Source organism: Rhinolophus hipposideros (genome assembly GCF_964194185.1).
Source record: "Rhinolophus hipposideros genome assembly, chromosome: 8".
NCBI classification, from domain to species: Eukaryota; Metazoa; Chordata; class Mammalia; order Chiroptera; family Rhinolophidae; genus Rhinolophus; species Rhinolophus hipposideros.
Genome location: NC_138054.1, coordinates 8424249 through 8451053, shown reverse-complemented (window position 1 = coordinate 8451053; position 26805 = coordinate 8424249). Strand labels below are relative to the sequence as shown.

Here is a 26805-nt window from a genome sequence, read left to right as displayed (position 1 = left end):
GGCAGGCACTGTTCTCAGTAGCTTGGCTGTATCATGTAATCCCAACAGAAGTCCTATGATATTAGTTACTATTGCTGAACTGAGATTTAGAGGGTGAACAACTTCTCCAGGTTACCCACTTAGTAAATAGAGTGTGGAAACAGGTTCAGTCCCACGTGGGTCTGACCCCAAAGCCTGTGCTGTGCTGGGTGAAACTCAGCTTTGTAGAGTACGGTATAATTATTGAAGACTTAGCTATTTGAAGTTATTTTCTTGGTCTTCTTAAGGTTTCTGTTTTATTCCCACATATGTTCCAACTTTATGCCTACAAAACATGTAATTTGATTAAGAGACTTTTTTTTTAATCCCCATTTATTTTGGTAGCTTCCTCCTTTTGTCTTAACCTTCAAATTGGCATTTTGACTAATTGCTAATTTTTTTTGTAATATTCTAACAGATATTACAATATTGGTGAACTTCTTAGACTTTATCTTTTTGTCATTCTTTCCATTATTTGCACAGATAGCAGAACTCAGTTAGGGAAGGTGACTTCATCAAGATATAGAGCCCCACTACAAGATAATGTTAATGCTAAAAGTATACAAGTCTTTCATAGACCACATAATTTGGATGTGATCTGCTCTGAAATTGAGATTCCCAGTTCACCTGTTAAGTTGAAATGTTGAATGTTGTAGGACAGGGAAGGGTTGAAGTTTATGCACCAACTCCAGTACTAGTTAGTGGATGGTTGGAGTGCTCTGTTGAAAGGGCTATGAAACCAAGTCAACACACATCAGGAATGGCACCAAAATCCATTAGTAATGTCTGGTTTTATTTTATGCCCTCAGAACATTTTCTAATCTTTCTACCTCTTTTTTTGTTTCTTAGATTTTCCAGCAAATAACATTGTAAAATTCCTGGTTGGCTTTACAAACAAGGGTACAGAAGATTTTATTGTTGAATCCCTAGATGCCTCATTCCGTTATCCTCAGGACTACCAGTTTTATATCCAGAATTTCACAGCTCTTCCTCTGAACACTGTAGTGCCACCCCAGAGACAGGCAACTTTTGAGTACTCCTTCATTCCTGCGGAGCCCATGGGTGGACGACCCTTTGGTCTAGTCATCAATCTGAACTACAAAGATTTGAACGTAAGGCCCTCTAAACTTTGGCTTTGTTTTGTTTTTTTCTTATTAACTTAGAGATGAATGAAGACAATTGACATTTGGATATTCTTGTACTTACTCATTCAAGTGCCTGTTTTGTGGTTGAACCTCTGATAGGTACCAGGGAGGCAAAGATAAATTGCACATCTCTGTCTTCAAGTCTATAATCCACTGGGGGAGATGGATGTAAACAGGCAGTATCACAGCATGAGAAGAAGTACATACTAGAGATTAGCGTAAGGCACTATAGTATGAAAGTGGAAGTGACGTGAGCTGGATCTTAAAAGGAAAAGGAGCAGTAAGCCACACAGTGGAGTCTATAGTTAGCAGTAAGATTTATGGTTTACGAGAACTCAATAGCCTAATATAAGTTCTGTCTCTAACAATTTTTAATCCATATGATATGTATCCAGTGAATGAATGAGAGAAGCCTACCACAATCGAACTGCTGGGATTTGACCTTTAGATGCCAATTATTATGTCCACCTTCAGATAAGAGCTCATTTAAATCATTCCCTTTTCAAAAAGTTTTTAGAGCAGGAAATTTCATCCTCCCTTGGAAGCTTACTCAACCTTTCATCATCTTGGTATCAACATGTTTACCTTATGTTTTAGTTAAATTTCATGTGCTACAATTAAGGTTTCCCTTTGAATTACTTACTAGAGAGTAGGAATGGTAAGTACTACCTTTGTGCAAAGCATCAAACACTAAAAACAGCTATCGATGTGTTGTCCCAGTGTTTCTGATGTATTTGGAAACTGAAATTGTGCTGAACTGACAATTGTTTTAAGATCATGACAGAAAAAAAAATGTTTTAATTGTATTGGGGAATATTGGGGAACTGTGTGTTTCTCCGGGGCTTATCAGCTCCAAGTCGTTGTCCTTCAGTCTAGTTGTGGAGGGCGCAGCTCAGCTCAGCTTCAAGTCCAGTTGCCATTTTTCAATCTTAGTTGCAGGGGGCGCAGCTCACCATCCCATGTGGGAATTGAACTGGCAACCTTGTTGAGGATTCATGCGCTCAACTGAGCCATCTGGCCGCCCCTCCGGCATCTCATTGTCTGCAATCTAGTTGTGAAGGGTGCAGCTCACACCCATGTGGGAATCGAGCTTTGTTGTTCAGAGCTCGCATTCTAACCTGGGCCACCTTGCCCCCCCAACGAAATTATTTTGATCCTGAAAACTCACCAACCCATTTGTTATAAAGAAATTGATTTCCAGTCCCCTGTTAATTTAGAACATGCATTTAACTTTCGTTCAAATCTAGCTCTTAAAATGATCTGCTGCTGCAGCTATTGCCGTGTTTCCCTGAAAATCAGACCTAGCCGGACCATCAGCTCTAATGCGTCTTTTGGAGCAAAGATTAATACAAGACCCAGTATTGTATTATATTAATTATATTATATACCTGATCTGATATTGTATTAAAATAAGACAGGGTCTTATATTAATTTTTGTTCCAGAAGACGCATTGGAGCTTATGGTGCGGCTAGGTCTTATTTTTGGGGCACCACTGTGCTGTCATATTCATGCTCTTCCTTTCTTGATTTGGAGGATTACACACAACAGAAACTAGTACTTCTTGTTGTTAGTGTGTCTTGTGGGCTTTGTTTCTTCCTGCATATTTTATCTCCTTTTACTTCCCTAGTTCCTCAACGCACCCCCCGCCCCCAAACCACCACCACCAAAGAAAATGGGACACAACTTTGGCAAACCTGGCAGCATTTTTTACTTTGTTGGAGAAAGTAACATGTAATGTCGAATCTCTGGTACTGAATTAGTGCTATTAAGTGATAAGAAAACTGTAGTGTATCTCTTAGGGTGATGGTTTTAAGAAATCTTGTAAGCTTTCATTTTTCCAGTGCATTTCAGATTTGGGGAACATTTCTTTTTAAACAGGGTAATGTATTCCAAGATGCTGTCTTCAATCAAACAGTCACAATTATTGAAAGAGAGGATGGGTTAGATGGAGAAACGTAAGTAAAAGTTGAAATATGTAGATTTTGATGTCATTAAGTAGGGCTGGAAGGCTTGCTCCTCTGTTTTTATTAAATGATGAAAATGCAATGGGTTATATAGATTTGGTGAAATCCTAACAATGTAAATCTGTACTTAGATGATTCTTATATAATAATAATAATAACCAAGTTAGGAAGGATAGTTGAAACTGACAGAAATTTGCTTTAAAAACATAACTTTGACTTTCCATCCTTTTTGTCTTCTAAATTCTTTTTTACGCCATGCTCTTTAAGCTGATCACCAGCCTAATCTAAGTTGCATGCCTCTAGAATCGCTATTGAAAACAAATTTACGATTTTACATTGAAAAATGTGTTCTTTGTGAATGGTGAATCACTTCTTACTGTATACTCACATGTAATTCACCAAAAGTGCAAAATAATCTGATATTTGAGGGAGACAAAACCTAATGCAATTATAATTCTATTCATTTTAGTACGTATCATTGCTTTTTAAAATTGATGAATTGTTCTTAGAGATAAGTAAAAAATGTATCAAATTTATTACCTGGATCTATGTTGAATTTAAAATATTTTATCCCTTTTCCCAAGTTATTTGCAAAGCTTACAGCATGGTAGCGTTATAGACGTAATTAACTATCGTGTTTCTTATAAGTTAAGACAGAATTATAGTTTTAATTAGCTGTGATATTTCCTGTGAATTAAGACTGTTTATATTTTCTCCTTTTATGTCAGAATCTTTATGTATATGTTCCTTGCTGGTCTTGGGCTCTTGGTGGTTGTTGGCCTTCATCAACTCCTAGAATCTAGAAAGGTAATTACCGATGAACAACTCTTATAGCCATACTTGGGAAATCATTACAGTACTAAATTAAATACGGTCCAGTCACCTATGGCTTCTTGGCTTCACTGTAGGTTTGTACATTTACAGGTTTGTTGTACCGTTTAAAAATAAAATCTGAAGGTGAAACTTTGGATATGTGACTTGGGATTTTAGACTTTTCTACCCATGTGCGATTAGTGTCCTTATCCACACTATCCAGAGTGAGCTATACTTTGTTATTGTAACTCTGAAGTACGCTAGACTTTGTATTCCTTAAACTCAGACATAGTTTTTCTGCTTACTGTACTTTTTCATGGACATGTTTGTTATTTCATCTGTAAACACTGCACCTTTTATATTTGCTTTAATATTTAACTGTAGGGACGATTCCTAATTAGCAATTGAGTCTTTTCACTTGAAAAAGAATAAATTTGTCTGTATTTGTTCTAATAGTTTAACTTCTGTTTTCTTGTTAGGGTAGTAAAGTGGCAACACTAAAGCACCTGCTATAATCATGGTTTCTCTGTCTGGATATAATAGCTAATTCCACCACTGTCCTCATCTCACTCCTCCCCACCGTGCAAAACAAAACAACCCATACTGTTATTCTAAATGGGAAAGTATAATAATGATTGGTGTCAACTATATTAATATCCACTATACCCTCATATTAAAACTAGCAGTTAGTGTTATTAATAAGCACTTGCTCTTTAAAAGAGAATACTCAGTGCTTAAGAGTTAATTTCCATAACTTCTTTTGCCTCATTTTCATAATAGTCAACATTGTTGCTATATTAGGAATAATGGCACCTCTAATATTTTTCCATTTGAAGGAAGCCAGTTCTTAAATTAGCTGAGGTTACTTTTCTGTGTATTCAGAATTGAATTTTTGGACTGTATAATTAATATTCTCCTATGTTTTTATTTGTTTGTTTGTTTTAAGAACAGGACTAAAGAATGGAATTGAATTACTTGATAGCTGTTTTTACCGAAAATACTCGAGGACAGAGTTTTAGGTTGTTGGCTTAAATGAGATTTTATGTTTTTGTTTTATCTATGCCAACTGTTTAAGTATATTTAGCTAACAATACAGGTATCTGCCTGCTTGCAACATTTCAGTAATTATCCTGAATTTTGTTGAATGTAGAAATGAGTTCTTTAAGATTTGATTCCCAAAGGGAAAGAAAAACATCGTTTGAAGTTCTTGGTCCACCAGTTGTGTAACGACATGAAACTATAGCACAGGAAAATGCCTTTAAAGGCTGAAAAGAAGTAATTGTGAAGATTTATTTTTTATTCTTTATCATTGGTGCTAGACATGATTTCGCCCCTCTGATTAATAAAAATTTGAGTTAGGAGTATGTTTTAAAACTAGAAGAGAACAATGAAGTTTATTAAAATATTTAAGTAGCTTGATAGGTCTCTTTTTTTTTGACATGTAATAAATATTTATTGGATAGGTCTCTTTTTAAAATCATTGTAAACAATATAATGAAACTCCTTTAAAGTAATGTTATTATGTTCTCTTAGCGCAAGAGACCCATACAGAAAGTAGAGATGGGTACATCAAGTCAGAATGATGTTGACATGAGTTGGATTCCTCAGGAAACTTTGAATCAGATCAGTAAGTACTCTTATTAACTTGGCTGGGAACTTTTTCTCTTAAATGGAAATTAAATATTTTAGATTTAGCGAAAGTGCTTGGTCAGTGCTATTTAACACTCATCTTTTTCATTATTTGTAAAGAACCTAATGTGTTTTAGAATTATTCTGTGTAATATTTCTATACTTTAATTTAGAAATGCTTCCAAATCTGTAGTTTATGTGCAAATGTGTGAATTCTCTATATTCCTAATCTTTTCCCTGTCTCTCTTCTTTCCTATTGCTTCAGTGCAGAGTAGAAGAGGTGAGGCAATTAATTTTTTAATGGTATTTGTTGTGTATTGGGGGCTCTTGTATAGCACATGAATATGTTAGAGTAAGTTTAATGAATAATGAAACAGTTTTCTAGCACTGTGTTTGTTGGAAGAACTATCCACTATAGTTTGAAAGAATAAATCTAAAATACTGCCTGATAGTTTACTAACAGATATATTTCAGTATTGCACATACAATTAGTTAAAATATTTACCTTTGTAAGAGAATGCAGAATTTTTCTCCAATTGTAAATGGACTTTTAAAAAAACATTTATTATAAAAGCAATAAGACCTCGTAAAAATATTAATAGTACAGAAGTGAAAAGTTACTATGACCTCCTAGATCCACTAATCCCATTTTCCATAAATAATTGGAATTTATGTGTTATTCTCAGTATTTTTCTATACATATATCAGCATATGTGTTTCTGTGCATATATCAGCATACATTGTTTCTGTGTGTTTTACACAGATGGCATCATTTTGCACAGTGGTCTACCACCTGAGTTTTCATACCTTGGATATCTTTTTGTGATAGTTACTTGTATATTTACCGCACTTTTTAATAACTAGATACTATTCTTTTATATAAATGTATCATGATAGATTAAGCCTATTCCGTATTGCTGTATTGAAGAAAGTTTGTTATTTCCAGTTTTTCACTCTTAAGATTAAATCTGTAATGAGGAAGCTTGTCATATAGCCAGTAAGAGGTGGAGCCAGGACTTAAATAAGTTCGTGCTACCTAAAGTAGTAGTACAAAGGTGAGTGAGGTATAATTATCAAATAGTACTAAGTGCTCATATGTAATCTTTTATTTTTTAAAAATGGAGTGAAGGTTCTTATATTTAAATTTATGGGATTTTTAAAAATTGAGAGATTATTGACATATAGCATGATATTAGTTTCAGGTGTACAGTATAATGGTTCAGTATTTGTATATGTTGCAAAATGATCACCACAATAAATCTAGTTAACATCCATCACCACACATAGTTACAATTTTTTTTTCTACTCTCTTAGCAACTTTCAAATATACAGTACAGTGTTGCATCCCTATGACTTACTTATTTTATAACTGGAAGTTTGTACCTCTTAACCCCCTTCACCCGTTTCACCCACTCCCCACATGGGATTATTTCTTAAAAGTAAAATATCTAGTTCCAAGATGATGTATATTTTAATTTTTATGGAAAGTATCCCATTTTTCTCCCAAAAGACAGTGCCAGTTTATGTTCTCATTAACGTACAATACTGCCTGTTTCTCCTCCACTCTCATTTATTCTCAAGTATTATCAAATGTTTTAATCTGTTCGTATGATACAAAATTGTGTCTCTTTTTCATTACAATTAAGAATGAGGTTTGGCTTCTTTACACTTATTTATTGGCCACTTAACATTTCTTTTCCTGAGAATTGGCTTGGGTTCAAGTTCTTTCTGGGTTTACAGATTGAATTGTTTCCTTATTATTTTCAGTGAGCGCTCTCTATTGAAACATAATTACAGTGTGATAGGTGCTTTATTAAAAGTGGGTACAAAGTAGAGGGTGGGCGGTTAATTCAGTTGGTTAGAGCATGGTGCTAATAACATCATGGTTGCCGGTTAGATCCCCACGTGGGCTTCTGTGAGCTGCGCCCTCCCTAAAAAAAATTAAAAAAAAAAAAAGTGGGTACAAAGTAATAAGAGCATAGGAAGCACCCCTCCTCTAGGAGAGTAGGAAATCCTTCACAGAAGGACTTGACGTTTGACCAGAGTCTTGAGAAGTTGGGTGAGGAGTCTTCAAGGTTTTATGTGCTATGCTAAGGACTTTTGACTTTCCTTCTAGGTACAAGGCAGCCATCAGGTACTTTAAAGCAGAGAAATAACAAATTTATGTTTTAGAAGAAATTACGATTATTTTGTGGAGCATGGCTAGCAAGCAGGAGCTATGGCAAGATGATTTAAAAAAAAACAGAGAAGGCAGTAGGGCCTAAACTAAGGCAGTAATGATGAGAGTAAAAGGGAGTAGAAAGATGTTTCAGAAGTGGAACAATCTGGGCTTTTGGAGACTTGGGTGTCATAGGGAGGAGTGAAAGAGTTCTCTGAGCTTGGCTGCTGGGTGGAAGATGAGCCTCTTAATGTGGGGAATCGGAGAGGAGTGAGAGTGCATGTGGGAGAGGTGAGGTGGGATTGGATCTGCTGAATGTGAAGTGCCCGTGGAACTCCCAGATAAGGAAGCATTTGGAAGCTGTGTTTAGAACACAAGTGGGGCAGATGGGACATACAGCATGGGTGGTAGCTGAAGTTATAGGAGTAAATCTTCTGTAAGGACAAATCTCCCATGTCATCCTGACTTCAGTGTAGCAAAAAATAGAATTTACAATGCATCAAAATTACGAAGCCTGTGGTATCTTGAAATACGTGATTTCTTCAAATACAATTATATTTTCTACACAAAATTAGCTAAAACTACATTTGAAAAGCGTTAAAAATTATAATTAATTAAAGTCACTGTAACAGCTGTGGAGTCAACCTCTTCAAAAGAATTTTTACATGACAAATAGATTGGAAGGTTGGTTTTATACTATCTTTCTCCCTGCCATTGTTATTCATGAACTTAAATGCTGCAACTTGTTACATTTATAGAGCAAAATTCAAATCATGTACAATTATGTTTTCATTGGACAAGTAGTAGGTATCTACTGTCATAATTCTCTACTATGTTGAGTGGTATGTTAAAAAGAAGTTAAGAAAGTTGCTATTTTTTTTTCCAAGAATTTACATTTCTACTTGAGGAAAATAATGCACGTACATGAAATATTTGAATAATCATATAGTATGTGATTATGTGCTAGATTGAATAATACGGACAACTTACACGTTAGGAAAAGGGACCATATTAGAGTCAGGGGAGGTCTTGTTGAAGGATAGAATTTAACTTACATTAGGTGCCTTCTTGCACTCTGCTGCAAGGTCATCTGCTGTCTTCCGTTGGTGAGAAATTGCTCCTAAGAAAAAAGTAACTTGCCGTGATTCACAACTACATTTGTCTCATTCTAAAGCCCATGTATTTTCCCAATGAGACTTAATACTCAAAGATGGGTACAATTCAAGTCACTAAACACTTTTAACAGCACTTCCTTTTCTTGCTCAAAATCTGATTGTCCAGCCTGAAGACCTCCATGTTTTGCCACCAAAGACACTTTTATTATTCCTTTATTTTCCCATTTAAGTGAAATTCCTTGTTTTTAAAAAAACTTCATGGACAACAGAACTTCTAACCAGCATTGAGCTAATCCAATTACCCATTTAGGGCGATAAAATGTTTTATCAAATCCAAGAAGGCTTCCATGCTTTGTCCTCTACAAGCTTATCATTGAGAGGCATGTTATTTGTTGATTGTTTTAGGAATTTGAAAATAGCCAGAAAGCACATAACACCCATAGCTACAGTCTTTTCTCACTATTAATTAATTTTATAGCAAACCCTGGGAGCCCCAGATGGAGCCTCATCCTGTGAAATCAAAGGGGTCCTGAGAGCATTTCAGAAATTGGGCACAGAGGTTAAGGAGAAGGGTGTGAAAAAATAAGTATAGTTGGCAAAAACATGATTTGTTCTTTTAGAGTCTAGATTTCTTTTTTCTATGCAAAAGCCATGTTTTTAAACTTGCTTTTTTGATTTGAGATACTTTATAGACACAATGACACATGTCAATGTAAGAAACTTTCAAACCTGTAGAGAATTTTTATGAGTTTATTTGAGCCTAATTGATGATACGCCAGGAAGCAAGATCTCAAATGTTCTGCAGAATGACAATTTGCAGTTTCTTTTATACATTTGAAATTAAGAAGGGAATGTAAGGAAGTGTACATGAAGTGGGAGAAAGCAAGGCGGGGAAATGTGATTGGATTACAGGATAGTTAATAAGACTGTGCTCTCTGGAGGGTAGTTACACTTTCCAGCGGTCTGAAAAAGAGGCATTTCAAAGGTGCATTACGCTAGATGCACAAAACAATAGACTGGGCTTGCTTACGGCAAAGATAAGCCTTTTCCTAGGGAAGTTATAGGCCTGAGGCGGGACTGCCCACCACCTGCCCAGTTAGGAATTTATGATCAGATCACCCTGTGAGGTGACTTTCAGTTTGATTTATTACAGAGCTCCTTTTTTGTCTAGATACACTACCTCTAAAATATTTCATTTTACAAAGAAATACCATTTTTCTGACAGAAACATCACATTTAAAGGTTTAGTATTTTATTAATTATATGTAACAACCAATCCATATTGAAATTTCTTTAATTGTTTCAAAAACATTACAATTTTTTTCCAACATAAGATGATGCATTGCATCTGGTTGTTATATCCTTTAAGACCCTCTTAATTTTCTATGGCTCAAGAGATTGGCCACTTGTCCTGTAGAAAAGGGCTTTTCTAACGTTAACTGTGTATGAATTTGGAAATCTTACGACACAGGTTTGGATTCAGCAGCTCTAGAGTGGGGCCAAAGTGTTGGTGTTTCTAATAAGCTCCCAGGTGACCCATTGATCACACTGAGTAATTAGGTCCTAAAAATTCCTGCCTTCCAGATTTGTCTGATTGTTTTCTCCTGGTGTCTTTTAGCTAAAATTTATTTAACCTGGAAGATAAATCTATAGTTTGATTGAATTAAACTTGATCTTTTTTGGCTAATAGCATACTAATCATAGCTCATGAGCACTTCTTCCTCCATTACATTAAGAAACAGTATCTGATTTTCCCATCATTCATTAGTGACGCTAAATTGAGTGCTAGACTAGGGTGGTAGCCACATGCACTTCCCATGTGACCAGGAAAGGTGAGGTCTTTTTGCTTCTTAAAACCTAGAAGTTACTGTATGGTACTTTGGCGTCACACAGATGCCCAGTTCTCTAAACCATTCACCAGTTTATAATCTCTCACGAATCAGTGTTTCAGAGGTTGTGATGATTTTCAATAAAGATTTTGATTTTTACTAACTGCCATTCTTTTATAAAGTAGAACTTTGCGTCATCAAGTGGGACTTTTTGATTACTCTACAGTTATTACTGAAAAAGCAGGATAAATGCTAAGTTCTTCCCTTTGTTTTCCAATTTTCAAAGAGTCTAAAAGCCACCCAAAATGGTGACAAATGAGTTTTTCTAATTTTCTCCTTTGTTTTTTGATTATTGTTTCTAAATTCAGATTTTCATAGAATCAGTATGTTTTAGTTAACTGTATTATTGATGCTCAAATTGTTACAGTTTTGGCTGTTGGCTGCCATTCTAAACTGCCTCCCTTATCCCGTTTACTATCTTTGCAGACTCAACAAAATAATCCAAATTTTCATACCTTCTCTATCTAGACATGGAGCTAGCTGTTTCTCCAAAGACCCCTGGATGACACTAGAAATGCAAATCTAGACTTTAAGGATGTCATTGATACTTGGTGACATTGTTTCTAGACCCATTCTATGAACTGACCTAGAAAATGCTTATTTATTCAAATCATAAAATCATTGCTATTTTCAACTTTAACAGTATTTTTAATTTTGTATGCTTGTTGGTTTTTTTTGTTTGTTTCCCCTCTTACACTTGATTCCTTGGAGCAGTCTTAAATTTTAGCATTCTTCAGAATTACCTGGACTGCTTGTTAAGCTTTCTGAGCCCCACTCCCTAGAGTTTCCAATTGAGTAGGTCTGGGGTGAGACCCAAGAGTTTGCATATCTACGTTCTCAGGTGATTTTGAGGCTGCTGCTCCAGACCACACTTTGAGAACCACTGTCTTAGAACGAGGTTTTCTTAAAGGGGTTGAGCCAAATTGCAGGTGATTTAGGAAAAAATAGCCGTTTCTTTCAAAGGTAAGATAAATACTTTGCATATTTTAGATTAGAATGGAGAAAACCAAGAGGCTTTTTTTTTTAAATTGGGGAACATTGGGGCACAGTGTGTTTCTCCAGGGCCCATCAGCTCCAAGTCGTTGTCCTTCAGTCTGGTTGTGGAGGGCACAGCTCAGCTCCATATCCAGTCGCCGTTTTCAATCTTTAGTTGCAGGGGGTGCAGCCCACATTTGATTGATGTGGGCATCAAACCAGCAACCCTTTTGTTGAGAGCACGCGCTGTAACCAACAGAGTCATGCGGCTGCCCCCCAAGAGGCATTTTGAAGATAGTGGAGCAGAGGGTGTGCCTGGAAGCAGAAGCCTTCTCGGGCTTTGAGGAGTTACCTTTGGAGAGGGGTGGTGTGGGAAGTAGGGTATTTAAGACACCAATATTTAATTTGGCAAGAGCTTTTTCATGTCTGTGTCTCCTCAGAATGTAAAGGAAGAAGGGATGGTTTGAAACAATTTGAATCCATTACTAATAAGTATTTTCCTGATATGTTTTGTATTTCAGATTAGGGTATTTCAACTTCCCTGAAGTTTTTTTAACTATAAGTGACAGGTTAGCTGATTTTAATAGACAATTATAGGATATTTGCTTAATTATTACTAGTGTTCTAAGTATACTATACGTAGGAAAACCTTAATCAGAAACTGTAAGAATGAAATCTTAATTTTAAGTGATTTGACTTTCTTGTTTAACTCAACGGATCCATCAGAAAACGTGCAATTTATATCTCAATAAAAAAGTCCATCTAAAGCTGTTAGGTTGGTGCAAAAGTAATTGCAGTTTAAAAGGTGAAAGATAATTGCAAAAACCGCAATTACTTTTGCACCAACCTAATATTTAGAACTAATCCTCTAGGTAAAATAGGGAATCAGATAGATTATGCAGTCTGAGAAAGGCATGAGGGACTGGTTTAAGCTTCTGCTAACATTTTTGCCTTTGTGTTCTGAAAAGGAATAAGTTGTAGTGAGTTACGATTTTACTATAATTGATTAGGCGTATTTCTTTAACATCTTCCCTTTAAATGGGCAGTGCAAGCAATTTTCAGACATGCCGCATTTATTTAACATCATTAAGCATCATGTTTTTAAGTTTTGGGTGTTTTTTTTTAACTTGACTTTTTCATAACATTTTTTTCTACCCTCTTGAAACCTGAAATGTTTTGACCTTAAATAATTTGTTGGATTCTTCTTTTTAAGTTTTTTAGGATTTGGGGGTGGTGGCAGGATGTGGGGGAATGAGCTGAAAAGAGTCATTGTACACATCTGTTATTGTTCTGTGCTGAAATAAAATGCCGTTTACTGGGCTGTTGAGATATTTGGAGCCATTTTCCCAAAAGTTGAGTGACTCCAGGATGCTCTCTTACTGTTTCTCTTTTGTCTGCTGCTGAACTTTGATGTTTTAGACAGGCAGGTAATAAAGGGTTTTTATTTTTGTTTTTTTTTTTACCCCCTGTATTCCCATATTTAAAAACCTTCTGCAGGTGGTTGAAATTGTTGGTAGTCAATAATCACCACTTCACATCTGCATAGTAACAGCTGTGTTCACACAGATGGCTGTTAGATTCTAACGTTCTTTTGAGTCCTCAAAAATTATATTCAGCATATTTATTTTTAAAAATTATTTAAAATTGGTCCACGTAAAGGCAGAAGTTGTAGGCTATCTTCATCAGAAAAATGCTTCTATGCTCGGTTTTAGGGAAGTTGTACCCCCTAAACACAACATTACTAACCTATTTAATAAAGGTCAGTTTTCATATGATTTGTAGACTTAGTCTTAATATTTCTGAGTCATTAACTCTTAAGCAGATTTTTAAAAAGAACTTTTAGTTTCTAAATATGCTTGATAAAAATCAATTGTTTTTTAAATATGGGTATGATATAGTGATTTTGAAAAATAAAAATTAAGATCTTTTAGGCACATTTTTTTCATACTATAATTCATGAAATGAACCCCATACGCAGGCGAAAACTTTTTTTCCAGCCCTTCACTTTTTTTAAACTGGAAAAAATAATTACAGTTTGTGGTTTGTAACTTACTCCACAAAGAGAGCGTTATCTTCCTAATATGAAAAGTGCTTGTACAAATAAGAAAAAGACAATGGTCAGAGAGAAGACAGCCTTTCATTTTTTAAAGAACCTTAAAGATGACTCCTTACTAAGTGGAAGTAGAAGAAACTCACTAATTTATTGTTTACTAGACCCCACTAAGACGCTAACATATGATAAAGAGAAGGTAAAAAGATAATGTTTATCTGTGTAGGATTATTTTAGTATTGATATATACTGTAATCCTTTATCCTTCTGCTTATTCCAGGTAAATTTATGAAATTGCCAATATCATGCAAACTACATGGCTACATTTGTAGATAATTGTCTTTAATTCATAACCAATATGTTTTTTTGAACTGCATATTTAATACTTTTTACGCTATTTCTTTTAATTAAAATTTATTGGGGTGATAATAGTAAAATTACATACTAGTATTCAAGTGTACAATTCTGTAATGCATCATCTATATATCACACTGTGTGTTCACCACCCAGAGTCAGTTCTCCTTCCATCATCGTATATTTGATCCCTCATCGATCACCCGTTTACCCTCTCACCCCTTACATTCTGGTAACCACTAAATAATTGTCTGTATCTATGAGTTTTTGTTTCTTCATTTGTTTGTCTTGCTCCTTTGTTGCTTTCAGTTTTATATCCCACATATGAGTGAAGTCATGGTTCTCAATTTATTTCACTTAGCATAATAATCTCAAGATCCATCCATGTTGCAATGGCACTATTTCATCTTTTCTTTTTTTTTGTTTTGTTTTGTTTTGTTTTTATTGGAGAATTATTAGGAAACAGTATGTTTTTCCAGGATGTCAAGTCATTGTTTAGTTAGTTGTGGGGGGCGCAGTTCAGCTCCAAGTCAAGTTGTTGTGTTCAATCTAGTGGGGGGCACAGCTCACTGGCCAATGTAGGACTTGAACCGGCGACCTTGGTGTTATGAGCACCGTACTCCAATCACTGAGCCAACTGGTCACCCTATTTCATCTTTTCTTATGGCAGAATAGTATTCTATTGTATATATACCACATCTTCTTTATCCAGTCATCGATTGAAGGACACTTTGGTTGTTTCCATGTCTTGGCCACTGTACATAAAGCTGCAGTGAACATCGGAGCACCTATATTTTTACGGTTAAATGTTTTCAGATTTTTTGGGTAGATACCCAGGAAAGGGATTCCTGGGTCATATGGTAATTCTGTTCTTAATTTTTTGAGGAACCTCCACACTGCCTTCCATAGCAGCTGCACCAGTCTGCATTCCCGCCACCATGTATGAGGGTTCCTTTTTTTCCACAGCCTCTCCAACACTTAATTTGTCTTGATGATAGCCATTCTGACTGGTGTGAGGTGATACCTCTTTGTGGCTTTTATTTGCATTTTCTGATGATTAGTGATGTTGAGCATCTTTTCATATGTCTATTGGCCATGTGTACTGTGTTTGCCCGAAAATGACACCTAGCTGGATTGTCAGCTCTAATGCGTCTTTTGGAGCAAAAATTAATATATTAAGACCAGATCTTACCAAATCTAATATACTGGGTCTTATATTAATTTTTGCTTCAAAAGATGCATTAGAGCTGATGGTCCAGGTAGGTCTTATTTTCGGGAAAACACGGTATGTCCTCTTTGGATAAATTCTATTCAGGTCCTCCGCCCATTTTTTAATTGGATTGTTTGGTTTCTTTCGTTGTTGAGTTGTATGAGTTCCTTATATATTCCTAGATATTAGCACTTATTGGAGGCATTGTATACAAAAATCTTCTCTCATTCGGTTGGTTGCCTCTTTGTCGATGGTTTCTTTTGCTGTGCAGAAGCTTTTTAATTTGACGTAGTCCCATTTATTTATTTTAGCTTTTACTTCCCTTTTACACTATTTCTAAAGTGTTTATTTATGCAGGTATAGACGTAGTAAATTGTAGAATTCAAGAGGATTTGGGGGGGATGGCTTCAACATTACAGTAATCAAGATTAGGTCTTTTTCCACCCTAATTGCAAAGTTTCATTTTAATTGAGGTACCTCTTAAAGGATTATTTTAAAGATTAGTTAAAATACCTAAACTAGGAGAGAGGTATGTACTATTACATGATATTCTTGCATGTGTGTTCGTTTTTTTAACTTAATTGTAAAGTTGAAGGGAAATGCTTTTTTAAATGTCTTTTGAATCCTATATTAATATACTTAAAATAGTCAGGCAAGTTAAAACTTTCTCTTTTCTTCCAGATAAAGCTTCACCAAGAAGGTTGCCCAGGAAACGGGCACAGAAGAGATCCGTGGGATCTGATGAGTAAATGTTCCTTTGTGCAACAATTCAGTCTTTACTTAACCTGCCCTAATGTTTTTCGGCCTGATGGGAATTAGTGCAGAGAAGCCATATCACCATAGAAGGCAACTACTACTTATGTGTGGACTGAGCAAGCAGAGTCTATGGCGATAATGTTGCTGAAAATGCACTGCATTCATTTTTCTGAAGTAACACATTTGGGTTTTTTTAAAACCATTAAAATCTATGTGTGTGCGTGTGTATGTATGTGAGCAGTTGGTCTTACCAGAATCATTGTTGAACTGACTGAAGGATACCTTTAGAATACTAAATATAATGCTCTTGTCTCTTGTTTTTTGGTATTTTCTCCCCAAAATCAATATTTGCCCAGTATGATTATAGCTGTCCTACCTTAGACTGTTTTAAGAAAACAGTTTGCTTTTCTTTTTCCTTAGAATAGCTCAAATGCCAATTGATGGCACAAATTAGCATTTTGTTATTGTTGCTGGTTTACAACTAGTATTCTAAAGGCACAAGCGGGAGTAGCTGCTTTTTAGCAATACAACTGTTTTGGTATTTTGCTGCTGTTTACTATGATACGCACCTTCAGAAAACTTCCCTAATGAGTTCAAGGAATTTGGGATCTCTAGCAACAAAATTGTGAACCATGAAAATTCTGCTTATTTTAATATATAAAATCAACCTCAGTCTCTTTTTTTATCAAAAAGAAAATGGTATGTTTGTGGAAACTGAGTTGTTGTGTTGTCCATTGTTGTTTTTGTTTCTGATGCAAGGGATAACTTTGGGATGATTTTAGACCTACTTAGTTTCTTGTTTTGTTTTTTAAGAGATCATTTTTCTCTCCTTAATAGAAACATTGTGCTTAAGAAAAGTTACCTTGGTCTACAGACTAAGCAAGAGATCAATTTATAGGGGTAGAGATATATTCCAACTAATTCTGATTTGTTTAAAAAAATTAGTTGGGTATTTTTTAAATGGCTAACCAATTGTTTTTATCTAATCTTTTGGGGATTTTGGTTGTTGATATGACCTTTTTTTAGTTAATCTGAAGAATTCCAGAACTAAGGACTTAAGATCTAAGAATCAAAATGAAATTAGACTTCATAAAATCCTCTTAGAGAGTTACTCTTGCCCTACGTAGTAAATTAAGTTTGGCGTTATTGTCAGACTGGATAGAGGGTAAAATATAATAGTATGAACAAGTAAGAGGTGTTTCCCTCTGTCTTTAAGCCATATTCTCCCACCTATATTTTGTAAGGAAATGGTAAATGAAATTTTAGTGTCTCCTTAATTCCTGATTGTCTTCATTATAATGAACCGATCCATCTCTATTATAATTCCCACCTCCACCCATGCCCACACAAAAACAACGAAACAAAACACACACAAAATCCAAGCTGTTAAGTATTTAAATGTCTGAGCCAAAGCCAATGACAATAAAATAGAAGTTGCTGTACAGTTATTAATCACATTGCAAGTAGGAGCAAAGGGTGTCAGATTACCTGTGTTGGCGTTGCTGAATTATAAACTTTCTATACCTGTAATATACAGTGTTTGAGTTTTTCATTGGGCTGTATGATCCATAGTTTATTTTGAAAAGGCTCTATGAGCCCTAAGAAACTGCATGGTTTTTTGTTTCATGTAACATAGGAGACCCTCCAGCTTCTCAAGGAATATATTCAGAACATTATTGTGAATGTCCAAGTTTGTGAAACTACTAGAACATAATGCAGTGAGGTGTAATTACAAAATTTAAACGACCTCTGGAGAGTTCTGTTGAATACCTGGTGATACTGAGGCCGTGGCAAAGCCATGCTGTTACAGGTGCGGGCCCTTCTGACTCCTAAGTAATTTGCCTTACATACCAGCCCTGCCACTTCCGAGTTTCAAATCAGTGCCTCTGAAATTCTCATGTTTTATTTTTTTAGCATAGATTGGGAACACTTGAAAACTCAGATGCCAGGGGTCTTCTCTAGTATGTGTTTAGCAGAAACTAACTCCATACTAAATGGAATTCAATTCCACACATGGTTTGTTCAAGCACACTTAATAAGTAGCCTATTTTTTAAATGTAAATATTTGGATGAAGTTTTTGTTTGTTTTGATATATCCATTTGCTACGTACGTCAACTATGGTTTCAGAATTTACCTTTGAACAACTTGATTTGAGAATCTGTAAAATGAACTAAGAATCTTGTGTATCGATTCAGATGTGTGAGAATAATGTGTTCATAAAGCATGGATCTTGCTTTGGTTGTATAGCTTCATCATTCATTTCATGGGCTTGCATACATAGTAAGTGACTTTTACGACTGTTCCTGCCCTCTGAAGTGTTGGAGGGGGAAAGGGAAGTGGGACCTCCAAAGTAAAAGCTTGAGGAAAACAAATCAGAAGGAAAGGAGCCTTGATTTGATTTTAGTGAAGTTTTTAATTTTAAATAAGCTTCAGAAAATAGTGACTTTGATAGGAAAAGGCAAATTTAGATCTTAAAAAAAAATCCAAAATATTAAAAAGCTGCTGCCTTGAAGGTACGTTCGCAGTGCATCAGCTAGAAGTGTGTTTTGGCTCTGGGAGAAGTAGATGGGGGCGAAAACCTTTATTTAATGACTTGCGGTATTTTGGAGCTACAGCAGTAGGTACATGTGATAATAGGCAAGGCTCTTACAGAGCATTCGTCCTTTGTGGTACAGTGATACCCACACCCTTGGAATGAAGGAAAATTTACTTGATTAATGCATTTAAATAACGATGTAATTTTTTTTTTTTACCATGAACTCAGCAATACACATCTCTCACCAAGACTTTGATAGGTTGCACCCTTGATTTTTCAGCTTTAATTTTAGTCCAAAATTAGATGTTAGCTTACATTTTAAAACATTTCCAGGTACACTTGAAGTAATTTACTACAGTTTGGGACAGCATCATTTATAGCTGTAAAGTTAATAAATTTGTTCTAATTTTGTTAAATCCTACTTTTTTTTTTAAACTTATCTCCAGCTTAGTGAGGAACAAGCTGACATACAAACAAGAGCCTTGTTACTGGTGTAGTGGAGTATTAGGTTTAAGTTGATCCTTTTGTAAGAACACCCTCTGGCATTTTTAGAGGACATTAGGAAGGAAGAACAAAACTTAATTGACTTACAGACATCTAAATAATTGTTTCTTTGGGACTCTTACGAACATTACTATTTAGTATTTGCATGATTTTTATCCTCTAAACACAAAAGCTTGAACTTTTACAGTAATGATGTAATTTGAAGCTCTGGAGTCTTTCTAGATTTGGGGATTATTTAAGAATATGGCACTATGGTTTGGGTACCATTTAGCTGCCTTTTATCCCCCTCAGGCCGTAGGAGAGGAACTCATTTGTTTAACACCATCAGTCCGCACTGTGTTGTGCTGGGACTTTTCATTCATCATCTCAGAAGCCACGACACCCCACTGAAGGAAGGTGATACTGTTCTCATTTCATAGATGGAAAAAACAAAGCCTCCTGAGTTCAAGTACCCTGCACAAGGTTGTACATTGAATATGGATTCAGAGCTTATTCTAAAACTCACACGATCTTTTTCTTGCACTATGTTTAAGATAGAAATGTTGTAAAACCAAGCATTTGGGCAGCTTACAAACACTTGGTTTTCCAGAATCCAGCAATCTGTTCAAATAACCTCCATACTGAATATGTATAATACACACACACACACTTGCTGTACTGTACAGTACTGCAAACATGCCACTCAATTCCAGAACACTCAAATCCAGAGTTCTGAGCTGTTATAATTAATTTATGTGGTGTTTGTGTGGTATGGATACTGTATAATTATTTGAAATTTGACACTTCGTTTTTTATAGAATACAGTTATCCACAATGCCCTATTTAAGATCTCTAGCAATGACACACCTCTTTAGATGTCCCCCTGATTAGCAAAATCATTGTCTTTGAAAACATTTTCTTTAAAATAGATTCCTAATTTGGGCTTTCAAATTATAAAAGGTTGAAAAATTCACCTTTTTGGTAGAGATGAGAGTGAAGTACCTGTTCTGGGTTGTACAGCCGGATAGTGATAGAACTGGGATTATGTTCGGCTTCTGTCTTCTTTCTGTTCAAATAAGGCTTTCCTTTACTCGGCGCCATGGAGCGTTAAAAAGAAAATCTATCACCTAGAAAATCTTATCACCTAAGGACAGTTCTTATTTAAAGTCCATAAATCACAGCCAAAGATGATTTGACTAGGGCTTTTTTGTTCCCCTGCTGTCCTTTACGTAGCAGTACATATGACAATCTGTCATCCCGTTGACCTACCTATCTCTTGCTGGACTGTGAGCTCTGTATCTTGTTTGACTTTTATTCTCAGCTTCTAGTTCGCAATTATCAGAGGAAACCTATCATAAGTGTTTAAATTAAGAAGAAAATGTGGGCCAGTTTTTCTTTGGGATTGTGTTTAGAAATCTTCCCAGGGATGGCCTGTTTCATTGGCAGCTCTGTGAGGTTACACAAAGGTGGCATGGTGTGCTCGCTTGGGGATTAGGACGTGTAGTCAGCCCTGGTTTCAAACCATCAGTGACCTTCCGAAGGCAGCTCACCTCTGGAGTCGTGGTGTTTGCTTTTTAAATTGAGAGATACTTGAAGTGTCAGTCCCAAATTGTCTGATTCTGTTACCTGCATACCTGTACGTAGTACAGTGTTATTAAATGATTCTTCCTTAATTGTAGTTTACTCAGCAAAAGAAACGAACTAGGGTGTAGAATGGATTCGTGTCAGGCTGCCTGAGTTCAAATCCGAGCTCCTTCCACTTAGTTGGAGGAAAAATACATAACTACGCTGGGCTTCAAACACTGGTACATAGGAAGCCATGTAAGTGACTACTGCTGCTGTTGTCACAATACCTGTGCAGCATGTGAGGGGGGAGTGAATATGGCACTTTTTGGACTTGGCTGTGCAGTGACAGTTACATTCTACTGAACAGAAAAGTTAAACAGTATTTTTTAACTAAAGAGTGGAAGTATTCAGATCGACCTGAAATGTGGGTAGCTCTGGACTTAACAATGAACAAGAGTGATAGGGCTTCCAAGGGGAGTGTTTGTCGTCGTCATTAATCTGTTAGAGCCTGAACGTCCACTCAAGAATTACCTTCAGAACACTTGGAGAGGCTACGTGTTCTCCAGTGCTTCCATTGCTATTCAGAAACATTTTTGAATTTCAGCTTCAGACTGTGAGCCACCCAAAGAGAATCAGTTATATTCTTTTCAGAAATCCATTTGTCTGATCACTTGTCCTATCGACATTTGTCGAAATAGGTGCTCACGCTCTAAAGGCTTTTAGAAAGCAGTGCGAGACATGTTAGTCAAGAATTGATTAAGCAGATGTGTATCACGCATTCACTCTGCTCTTCCACGTACACTGGCATGTAACCCTCACAGCTACCATAGACGGCCCCACTATCTGCGGTGAAGCAGCCTCGAGGAGACCAGAGGCTGCTTTGGTCCGAGGGTCTGTCCAGCTTTGTTGGGAAAGGTATATGAATACTTCGTCAGGGAGCACATTCACGTTAATGCACAAAGTAGACACACCTTTTAGCACTTGCTTGATAACTTTCCCTGAGCAAGGCGTGTCTGTCACTGCCCACAGTCAAGCCACGTTTAGAAATAGTCTCGTCAGTGGTTCTCCTGGAAGGATCCGTTGCAGTCATTCTCGGTGGTCCTCAGTACATGTGGGAACAGGACTTCTCTCCCCTTGAACTCTGCTGGGCTTATTATTACAGTTGCACGTATTTTAAGGTCTTGCATGTAATGTCTCCTGTTCGTAATCGAGTTACTTTTTCACGGCTAAAAGTGCTGTCCCATGTTTTCTGAATTTGCCCCACCAGATGATGGCAGTGTCTCCACTAAGTGGGAAGTAAGATCTACCGCAGGGGAATGTGCTCGTCCCCATGCTGTCCGCGCACAGTGGAGGGACGGCCACTCAAAGGCGCATGCGAATGTTTTCGCTTGGCTTTGGAACTTGGTTGAATTCCACCTGGATAACACATCTGGTTTATGTGAAGCCACTGCCTACAATTACTCTCATTCTGGTCACTACGATGGCTTCTCACATGTGGCTGATGGCCTGGTAGGTCTGGTTTCCAGACCTACATGTGCTGCCGCAGTCGTATCTGGACGGTGGAGACCTCACTGTGCCCTCACAGCTGTTACTGACATACTCCTTGTCACCAGGTCCTGTCTAACAGATGCTTGAGAGATTTTATCTCCAGACGTGCACCTCCTGTCCCATCGCCCTCTCCACCTCTGGCTTCTTTGCTCGTATGTCCACCTACATCGAAACCTTCCTGTCTGGAGTCTTTTGCATGATTCCCTTGGCCCTCTAGCTGCATTTCTGTTTTGTGTTTTATTTTTCTCCTTTTGTCAGAATATCTCCTACACTGTTGGCTTCCTTTTCTTCAACAGGCTCTCAATCTTTTAAGTTTCCTTCAATTTAGCTCCTCCGCCCTCCCAAAACCTGTTCTCTCAGGGTCTCATGGCTCCCTGCTTGCCAGGCTTCTTCAGTCTCCGTTCTCCAGCCCTGACTTATGCATGTAACCTATTGAGCACCAGAGCCCCGGGTTCCCCGTGGTCTCTGTGACCTGCTCTGATCTCCTTTTCGTGTTTCATTGAGTTACCCCATCCTCACTCAGGCTCATTGTCTCTCTGTCTGGCCTTGGGAGAATTCTTGTGGCAGTTGTTATTTATGGCTTCATCTGTTACTATGTTTATTACCTACCTCAGTCCTACTTTTCTAGACCTAAATAGTGCCATTCTGTGATTCGTTTTCACTTAAATTTTTTATTGTGACCGCAGACCAACAAATCACAGATGTTTATTTCCCTCCATAAACTTCCCCCATCTTGTCATTCTTCAGTTAAGTGACTCTCCCTTTTACCCAACATTAAATCTTAAACCCAAATGTGGTGACTTACACATAAGGATTTCATAAATTCATAACTAATTTTAGCTCTGTGATGAATTAAATTCGATTTCAGTTCTCTTTTCTCCACTCAAAATCTAACAATTTAAGAACTTTAAAGAAATCTGAATTCATTCAGTATAGGCAAAATACCTCTGGTTCAAAATATATCTATATGTCCTAATTCACTGCAGGAGGTCTCGGGTTGGCTATTTTAATTCTAGCACTTGCACACTCGAAATGTGGCTATTTATCAGGTTAATTATGATGAAACTTTCATATTCAGGTTATTTATGGTAAAACTCTTCTGAAGTGTGAGGTTTTAACTGTTGACTGAGAATGTTACCTGGCTATATTTTAGGACTTTCTATTTAATGGAAATGAGAGTAGTGAATCCATAAAACGTGTGCAGCTTTGAGAAATGTTCCTGTTCCTGTATCTAGAAATAAGTTTTTCCAGTTTTGTAAACCCCAAAGCACCCTTTTTTCTTGGTTGCTTCCATCAGTCTGACCTATCACTAAAACTGGTCTGTTGTCCTGTCAAATGTATCTTTTAATTTACATATTCCTTAATTAAAGGTGACCTTCAAAGTATTTGTGTGCAATGTGAAATGTTTCCTAAAGTGCAAATGCATATTACTGCTAGGTCTTAAAGATGAGAAGCACAGAGTGTATCTAACATATTAAGCAAAATAAAAGAAAAATAACAAAAACTACAATATTGATCTTAATTTTCCCCTGGAATTTGTAAAAAGCTTCACACATTTTCTGCATATAAAATTTAGACACTTTAAATAACAGTCTTGTTTTATGATAAAGATGATTTAAGATAAGTATTATATGTGCTTTTTGGCTGTCAGCTTGTTGACTTTCAGATGATGGTCCTAGGAACCCCCACACCCCCATCCACACACGTATTGAGAGTTTAGGTTCCTTAGTAATAGCAGAGACAGCATAGTGTGACCACTTAAACATTGTTAAGCAAGCAGAGATGGGCCTTTGATTTAACTTCCTCGTCTGTATATCAGTGAGTCAGTAAGTACCTAGACTTTCCAAGATTTTATTGTAAGTGGTAGAACTGAATTATGCGTTCTTCATAGAAAATGTAAGTTTTGATTAGAGGCTGTGCAAACTGGAGATTTAGTCTTTGTAACTAATTAATGTTTTCAGTAGTTTCTGCTGAAAGGAAAAAAAATCAAATTTAATTATGACAGTAAGAACCAGCATTTAAATTTCTTTTCTACAGTATTTGAAATGTTCAGTAGTAAATAAATTTCAGATTCATCTAAAATCTATCTGAAAAAAAAATACATACAAAATGATAAAGCAGTTTTTGTGGTAAGATAGTGGGTCTTTGTTTTTTTTTAATGTTTGTAATGGGCATATATTTTATGAGAAGAAATAAATGTAAATGTTAAGTTTACCCGAGCCTCTTCTGATAAGTATGATGATCACAATGGTTGTGGGCAGCTTCTCTGTTGCCCCCCAAAAATGAGCCCATTTTTAAAACTTGAGTGTATTGTCACTTGACATATTCTAAGAAAGTCAAGACATTATTATTGCTGGAAGATACTTGAAATTAGTTTTCTTTTAAAGGAACCCAGGCTTCCCATCTGTTATTTTAAAAAATGAAGAAGTCCCCTGTATGTGCAGCTGGGTTTGTGCCAGGCACTGAGTGCCGCCCCTCCTGCCCCACCCGTTGCCGCCCAGGCCCTGGGCACTTAAAGGCGGATGGGGCCAGTCCTGCCCCTACCGGCTGGAACCCTTCTCTGCCCTCCAGTTGCACTTAGATGAACACGGTCTCCACCAGCACCTGAAGACCCTCCAGGATCTGGTGCTTGCTGCCTCTCGCCCTTCCTCTTCCCTCTGCCCAGTCTCAGCCCCCACATTTGTCGCCTGCTGGTCGTTAGCCTTCCCTGACCATCTCACCTCGTCGAAGGCAAGCACCACCTCACATCACTCTGTTGTCCTCCCCTCACCACTGTCTGGAATCACCTTGTCCTTCCATCACCTGTCACCCTTTTCAGATGTTAGCTTCATGACAGCAAGTATTTCAGTCACCAGATCACCAAGTCTAAAACCAGTACATGGCACATGGTAGATGTTTAATAAATATGGATTTCTTAATTATCACAACCACACACTGAAATAGATACACCCCCATTTTTCAGATGAGAAAATTGAATACCCAAGTTAAATAACTTAGTAAAAATCACTCAACTACCATGTTTCCCCGAAAATAAGACCGGGTCTTATATTAAGGTTTGCTCCAAAAGATGCATTAGGGCGTATGTTCAAGGGATGTCATCCTGAAAAAATCATGCTAGGGCTTATTTTCCGGTGAGGTCGTCTTTTCAGGAAACACGGTATTAAGTGGCAGAGCTGAGACTGGAACACAGCCTTCACCTGGTTCCGCTGCTGCCTTATGTAAGTTTTCCAGGTGGCCCCCTGGTCACCAATCACTGAAAACTAAGAAGAAAATAGGTTGAATTGCCATGCTTTGGGCACATAACGCACAAAACTGCTCATGCAGACGGCTGCCCCTTGAGTCTAGAGAAGAAGGAGCAGTTGTAATGGCCTCTTGGTTGTACATGGCAGCTCCAGCAGGAAGCGTTTATGAAAACAAAACTAAGGAAACTGGCCAGTAAGTGCCCAAGAGCTGCTGAGTGTGATTCGTGTGAAACCCCTTAGGTGAGTTCTAGAAAAGGAAGTGAAACAATATGGAGGTCACAGCCAGAGCTTCAAAATGAAGTTAATTCCGAAATTGAGTGAATTGTAACCTTAAATATTTTTCCCTAAATTCATAATGACAAGCTTAGCAAATTATATCAACTTGAAACAACTAACGAAGCACCTCCTGGGTGTACAAAAGCTGCCCACTGACCATTACGAGAACGTCATGCAAAGGAAACAGGACGTGCTAGCCCCCTTCAAGTGGTGTCTCAAGTCTAGAGACTGTCATTAGGATGCTCTTAAAAAGGCTAATTTCTAATAAGGGAGTAATTCGTTACTTGCGGCTTTGTTTTTGTTTTCATAATTTCATAATTTTGAATCGGTAGTATTGCTTTGCAAGAATTCTCCGAATGATAGGCGTTTTTAAAGCAACACTTCCTTTCCTGGCTTCCCTGACACCCGTCAGCAGGAATGTGCTTTGCTGCCCTCTGCTGCTCCTGAGTGCTACAGCGGCGAACAACCCACTCCCAAGGCTGCCGGCCCCCGGGCGTTGCCAGAAAGGTGGCGCATTGGCAGGAAGTTAAGACTGTGTTAGGAACTGCTCTCTCCTGAAGCACACTGCTTACTACAACCAGCCTGTGCGTGCCTGTGTTTCCCGCCCACCCCTTAGCGCGTTTGCTAAGACGTCAATGAAATGATTTGGATTTTTAGGCCATGTGAATGATGCTGTCAGAAAAAGTGAGTGCTGTAGGAGACACCCCTGTGGGTCACCTGTAGAGCTGGCCGACCGCACTCAGAATGTTCTCTCGATTTATCTTGTCTGTCAAAAGGGAAGCATGGTCTCAGGACAAACAAAGCCAGCCACCCCTCTACTTGTGCCTACATCGTGTCTATATATACATATGTGTTTATTTTGGATGAACTAACTAAATATTTTCACTCAGTGGACATCCGTATAATATGATGGTTAATAGCTGTTGGAATTAGCTCTTGTTTGAATCAAGGCTCACCTGCTTACTGGCTGCTTAACCTTAGGCAACCCACCTACCTGGTTACCTTGGCCTGTTTCTTCATCTGTGAAATGGGGATAAGAGCAACTAGAGTTACTAGTTATTAATATTCAATGAATA

General features: G+C 37.2%; 1 protein-coding gene across 1 annotated transcript in view; it reads left to right on the top strand.

The window, feature by feature from the left end:
• The window catches only part of SSR1 (signal sequence receptor subunit 1), a 39130-nt gene that overhangs the window by 7598 nt on the left and 4727 nt on the right, over positions 1-26805 (top strand). The window contains exons 4-8 of the mRNA XM_081057280.1: positions 868-1130; positions 3043-3119; positions 3857-3935; positions 5475-5568; positions 16003-16066. Coding sequence (XP_080913406.1) covers positions 868-1130; positions 3043-3119; positions 3857-3935; positions 5475-5568; positions 16003-16066 — 577 coding nt within the window. The remainder of the gene's footprint in view (positions 1-867; positions 1131-3042; positions 3120-3856; positions 3936-5474; positions 5569-16002; positions 16067-26805) is intronic.